This window comes from Vombatus ursinus, unplaced genomic scaffold (genome assembly GCF_900497805.2).
Source record: "Vombatus ursinus unplaced genomic scaffold, bare-nosed wombat genome assembly UNPS02004691.1, whole genome shotgun sequence".
NCBI classification, from domain to species: Eukaryota; Metazoa; Chordata; class Mammalia; order Diprotodontia; family Vombatidae; genus Vombatus; species Vombatus ursinus.
This window is the reverse complement of record NW_020944469.1, coordinates 673,386-679,952: the sequence shown is the minus strand read 5'-3', so window position 1 is coordinate 679,952 and position 6,567 is coordinate 673,386. Positions and strand designations below refer to the sequence as shown.

The 6,567-nt window shown below is 40.8% G+C and overlaps 1 protein-coding gene across 1 annotated transcript in view; it reads left to right on the top strand.

Annotated features, from left to right (window-relative positions):
• ABCB7 (ATP binding cassette subfamily B member 7) overlaps positions 1–6,567 on the top strand; it is a 119,722-nt gene that overhangs the window by 87,254 nt on the left and 25,901 nt on the right. Inside the window, exons 7-9 of the mRNA XM_027839679.1 lie at positions 4,701–4,789; positions 4,882–4,969; positions 5,700–5,874. Coding sequence (XP_027695480.1) covers positions 4,701–4,789; positions 4,882–4,969; positions 5,700–5,874 — 352 coding nt within the window. The remainder of the gene's footprint in view (positions 1–4,700; positions 4,790–4,881; positions 4,970–5,699; positions 5,875–6,567) is intronic.

The following is a 6,567-nucleotide window of genomic DNA, read 5'->3' as shown; positions in this document are numbered from 1 at the left end:
ACCCACCCACCGTGAAGAGAGGCTGGGCAGCCAAAGGCAGGGAAACGTGGGCTTCCACCAGGTACTTTTTAAAGCCTGTAAGATTTGTCCAGAGCTTAACAGTATGTGCATGTTCAGTGGGCTGTCAATGTTGGTTCTCCCAGCAGGGTCTGGATGTATAGTAGGATGGTCCTGATGCCATACAGAGCTGACCACTTGTTTTTGAGGATGTTCAAACAGATATTGCCTTGGGTGTCCATGCTGAGATGGTGACAGGGAGTGATGAATTTCAGAGTGGGAGCATTATATGAGTTGTCACTAGGGGACTCCAGGGAGAGTTTGTACCTTAGGTCTCAAGAACCCTGGGACATATGTGTTACTAATATTCCCATTTTACAATTGAGGAAACTGAGGCATACAGGTTAAAATGCCTTGCCCAGGGTCAATCACACAGCTGGGAAGTGTCTGAAGTGGGATTTGAACTCAAGTCTTTTAGTGACTACAGGCCCAGCATTCTAGCCACTGTGCCACCTAGCTCCCTCTAGCTAGTTCTGCCTGGCGCTAGATTGTGAAGGGTTTTAAATGTAAAGCGAGGCATTTATATTTTATCTTGGTGGCAGTTGGGAGCCATTGGAGCTATATCAGGGGAGGAGTGGCATGGTCAGGCATGTACTTTAGAAATACAGGTTTGATGGCCATGATCAATTAGGAGGCTATTGCAATAGTCCAAGCAAGAAATGATGAGTCCTGAACTGAACTACGATGGTTGTGATGTGAGTAGAGAGAAAGGGATAGATACTAGAGACATTGCAGAAGTCAAATCAACCAGATTTGGATATGAAGGGTGAGGGAGGGTGAGGAGTTGAGGATGACCCCAAGGTTGTAAACCAGGCCTGTACAACATATGGCCTGAGAGCTGCTTTCGGCCTGCCAAAGTGGCCTGTGGGCAGTAGGTTGGGCAGGCCTATTGTAAACCTTGGCAGTTAGAAAGATGGTCATCGCCTTGTCAGGCATACGTGGAATTTTTCTGCACTGGTGCAGGTTGCAACTCATCCCTGCCTCCTCATTCTGTGAGGATCCATCTAATGTGCTGTAGGCCTTCCTCTGGGTCTTTTAATATTTTTTAGGTGCCAGTGCAGCTCTTGGACTGTCCATCTGTTATCCTTCACTCACCATACGTGACCAGCCAGCCTTTCTGGTTATACATGTCATTAGCGATGTCTTTCATGCCACTTTTTCCAAACAGATCATCATTGATAACGTGCCATAGCCTACTTAGAGTCATCATAAATCTTTCTATTGCCCTTGGGGTCACCCACAAATTTGATTCTTTAGAGAGCGTGGCATTCCATGATTCTCAGCGATATAGCAGCACCAGGAGAATATTGGTAGTGGAAAGATGGGCTTTTGTGTAAAGGCACAGTTTGTGATCATTGAAATAGCTGTCTAATTTTCTACATTCAGTCTTTTTTACTCTTCTAATCAATTCTCAGGCTACATAAGGGAACTTTTTTTTTTTAAACCTACAGTAATTTCTTTAGGTGTTACTTTGGATTTATTTGTAGTTTTTCAGTTTTAGATCTTCCTCTTAACATAATTTTTATTAAAATGATTTTATTCAATTGCAGTTGGAAAATGAGTTTTTTTAATTTCATTTTTTATTCTGAACTTAAACCAAAAAAGAACATTTTTACATATACAGCAGAATACAAAAAGAGGAATTTGTATGAAACCCCTTAAAAAAAAAGTAATAAATTCTACATATTACTTTCAAAACCGTCCTGCTTATCTGTACTTCTTTCTGAACTTCCTTCTGTTCTCTTTAGTGCTTTTTTAAAACAGTGTTGCAATGGCCCCCTTTTGGGGGGTATCACTATGCTAACCTCCCCAACATGCTGCCACCTCTTCCCCCTGCCCTCACTCCTACTTATGAACTAACTTCATGAAGAAAAAAAAGGAAGAAAGAAAAAAATCCTTGTCATAACTGAGCGGAGTCAAACAAAGTAAATCCACAGTGGTAGCCATGTCCAAAAACGAGTGTCTCTGCATCTTGTCTCCATCATCTCTCTGTAAACAGGTGGATAACCTGCTTCATCATAGGTACTCTGGAGAAAGGGTTGATCATTCCATTGAGCAGAATTTGAAAGTCTTGAGAAGTTGTTGTTCTTGTATAAATCTGGTTCTGCTTACTTCTCTTTGTCGGTTTGTAGTCAGTCCATTGTAGGATTTTCTGCACTCACCTCTTTTACCACTTCTTATGGTAGAATAATATTTATATATTACGATTTGTTCAGCCATTTTCCAGTTGTCTAAAGGCAATCTAAGGCACTCTCTTAAATTATAGTTGTCTTTCTCCCCCTGCAGTGTGTGCGGGGGGGCAGGGGGAGGGAGGCCTCCCTCCCCCCAATCCCTTCTTTAGAATCAGTAGGCTTGTTTTGCTTGTGACTGTTTCCTCACTGGTATTATCGTCTTTCTGGTTCCTGCTTCCTTTCTCCAAGCCATCTCGGCTTGTTTTCCGGTTGAGTTTGCTGTATTTCCCCACCGAACTCTTGTGTTTTCAGCTCTCCTTTTTCATTTTTAGAGGAGTGGGATACATCTGATGCCCATTCCCCCCCACTCCTTCCTCCATGTTTATATATTCTCATGTAGTATGGCAGTTATAAGAAATAGGAAGGTCCTCTTCCTTCCTCCTTTCTACATTAATATCTTTCTTCTTTTACCTTCCTTTCTCTTCTCTTCCCCTCTTCAAACCCTCGGAACAGAACCAATCCACCTTATAAGATGTCTGTGTTTCTTATTTAACTCCCTCAGTACCTTTTGAAAACATTAAAGTTCTGAAGGGACCCTTGTTTCTTCTCCCTCTACTAGAATATTAGCACATCATCATAAGAAGTTTCTCATTGCTCAAATAAATTTGCCTAGTTTCTAGGTTTTTCTGGACTCTCTTGTATTTGTATTTCAGAGATTCTATTCGTCTCTAGTCTTTTTATCAAGAATGTTTACAAGTCCTTTGTTCTATTAAAGATCCATTCTTTTGCTGTAGGATTATGCTCAGTTTTTCAGCTAAGTTATTCTTGGTAGTAGGCCTTTAACTTTTGCCTTTTGGAATATTGTATTCCAAGATCTCTTGGGTTTTTGGTTTGTTTTTTTAAGGAAATTTCCCAGGTCTTGGGTGGTCCTGACCGAAGTTCCTTGCTACTTGAATTACTCCTTTACAAAATGCCTGAAGTATTTTTTTTTCTTTGATGTGGGAGCTTTGAATTTTGGCTATGGCATTTCTGGGACTTTTCCTTTTGTCATGCCTTTCAGGAGATGCTCAGTGGATTCTTTCTGTCTTTACTTTGCCCTCCGGTTCTAGTAGAACTAGACAGTTTTCATTTGTGATCTCTCTGTTGTTGTTGGGTTTTTTTTCTTTTTCTTTTTTTTTCTTTTTTAGGCAATTGGGGTTAAGTGACTTGCCCAGGGTCACACAGCTAGTAAGTGTCAAGTGTTTGGTCTGAGGCCGCATGTGAACTCAGGTCCTCCTGACTTCAGGGCCGGTGCTCTATCCACTGCGCCACCTAGCTGCCCCCATTTGTGATTTCTTGAAATAGAGTGTCCAGACTTTTTTTGAGGGGGGGAGGGGGAAGGGGATATCACGATTTTTAAATGATTTTAAAATATCCTCTCCTTAACCAGTTTACAAGGTAATTTGTTTTTAATGACATATATCTTACATTTTCTTCTATCTTCTCCAATCTTTTGATTTTGTTCTAATATTTTTTACTGTCATGGAGTCATTGATTTCTCTTTGGTCTAGTCTAGTTTTTAGGGATTCTATTTCTTATGTAAAGTTTCCCACTTTCTCTTTTAATCAGGTTTTTTTTTTTTTTTTTTTTGCCTTCCACTTTTTTCCTCTAGTATCCTTGCCAAGAAAACCCCAAATAGGGTCACAAAGAGTCATACATGACTGAAAAATGACTGAATGTCAACTTGTATTTCATTCTTCTAATGGTTCACTTTTTCTAGGTATTCATGTACTTCTTGTGGAAAATCCAGTTTTTCCTTTCAGTGTCTGCTTGCAGTTATTATGGAGTTAGATTTGTAACATTTTTTGATACTTGTCGGTGTTTTCTTTGATTTACTCATCTCTTCAGCTTTAGTTCCTAAATTGGGGCTTTGTGCTAGGATGTGCTTTTGGATGGGGTGGTCAAGCCCTGCTTGGTCTTGCCTTGATTCCCTAGAGCTGACCTCCACCTCCCATTGTTTAGGCCAGCCTGGATCTTTGAAGTTTAGAGATGCTAAGTCTTCAAGGCCTTCTCTGATGTCTCCGGACAGAGTAATGGGGAGAGACATCAGAGTCCCATGGGTCTATGCTCTCCTGGTCTGACTGCTGCCTCAGGATTCAGAGTGTTGCAGGCTACTGCAGAGTTGTCCCTGGCCATCTCTGATTGGGTTGGTTCTTGCTTTACTAGAGTTCCTTCCTTTTAATATTGCCCTCAGGCTTCTGGCTGACTTTTTTTTTTTTTAAAAACAGTATTAGAGCAGAAGAAATCATTGTCATTTCTCTTTGAATTTCTTGGTCATTACTTGATCTGGTGTGAAGTTCAGGATTTTGCTGGAGTAGGTATACAGGAGCTCAGCAGCTTGCCTCCTGTTCAGACATAGCCATCTTGGCAGGAAGTGAATTTGTTTTCTACAAGGAACAGTACCTATTTCTTGTTTCTCTTTTTCTTCCCCAGTACTACAAATGTGGTGCCCAGTTTGCACTTGTCACCTTGGGAACACTGAGTGCATACACAGCTTACACAATTGCAGTCACACGGTGGAGGTAAGCTATGCCCCAGAAGCCAGTTGGGATTTAGAGCTATGTTCCCTCGGTGGAACAGATTGTTCATGGCTTTGCCCATTTTTGTTTTACAGAACTAAATTTAGAATAGAAATGAACAAGGCAGATAATGATGCAGGTAATGCTGCCATAGACTCACTGCTGAACTATGAAACTGTGAAGGTAATGCATGAATTTATACTTTACTTTTAACTCTGTTACTAAGACCTAGTGCAAGTCAGATATCTTTCTGATTTTCAAGGAATGTTGTAGAATATCAATTGAGGGTGGTCAGATGCTCATTTTGATGAAAAGTTGCCTCTTCCTTAGGGAGTGCCTTATTTTAGTTTGTGCCATCTTTTTTTTTTTGTTTTTGTTTTTAGGCAATTGGGGTTAAGTGATTTGCCTAGGGTCACACAGCTAGTAAGTGTCAAGTGTTTGGTCTGAGGCCGGATTTGAACTCAGGTCCTCCTGACTTCAGGGCCGGTGCTCTATCCACTGCGCAACCTAGTTGCCCCTGGTGCCATCTTAAAATTTCACTTTTTAAATGAATTTCTAAGTGATGAAAGTATGATGACCAACTTGATTCCGAATGAAGACATAGCTAGTTCTTCAAGCATCTTTCAAATGCTATTCTCCATGTTAAAGAGCCAGAGTTTTTTACATCTACTGGCCTATAAAGATCAGCTTGAAAGAATACTTATGACAACGTGCAGGAATAACTAGTAACAGTGGTTAAAGTTAGGCTTATAAAGCGGGGGAAAGTATAGCATTGTGTTCTATCTGGTAAAGTCAGTGATTGAGCAAGTGTCCCAAAGATTTCAGAATACAGATTGCAAATTGCATTTGCTGATATGTCAGTTGGATGCTTATATGCTTTTTCTCAAGGTAATTGTCCTTATATGTCCTGTAGTATTTTAATAATGAAAGATATGAAGCACAGAGATATGATGGATTCTTGAAGTCTTATGAGGCAGCCTCACTGAAGAGCACTTCTACCCTGGCTATGCTCAACTTTGGACAAAATGCTATTTTCAGTGTTGGCCTAACAACAATAATGGTTCTTGCCAGTCATGGAATTATGGCAGGTAATGGATACCTTTACCTTTTATCTTCTGTTTTTTACCTTAATGAACAAAGACAAATATAATGGCTACATATGCCATTGTTGACTGTGAAATTCATGTAACAAAGAGCAACCTTAATATAGTTGGGGAATTTTTCTTGGTTGAAATGGAATGTTTTCCCTATTGTTTATGATGCTTTTCCTTTAACAACTTTTTTTTTGGGGGGGTGGTATTTTGATACATCAGTTTAGAATAGTGGGATCTTTCTTGCCATCGAATATATTTTAATACACAAAGCCTTAAAAATTCACAGTCTGTGTCTGTGTGTCCATTTGTGTCTGTCTGTGTGTCCACTTGTGTCTGTCTGTGTGTCCGTGTCTGTCTGTGTGTCCGTGTCTGTCTGTGTGTCCATTTGTGTCTGTCTGTGTGTCCATGTCTGTCTGTCTGTGTGTCCATGTCTGTCTGTCTGTGTGTCTGTGTTTATCTGTGTGTCCGTGTCTGTCTGTGTGTCCGTGTCTGTCTGTGTGTCCATTTGTGTCTGTCTGTGTGTCCGTGTCTGTCTTGTGTGTCCATGTCTGTCTGTGTGTCCGTGTCTGTCTGTGTGTCCGTGTCTGTCTGTGTGTCCATTTGTGTCTGTCTGTGTGTCCGCGTCTGTCTGTGTGTCCGCGTCTGTCTGTGTGTCCGTGTCTGTCTGTGTGTCCGTGTCTGTCTGTG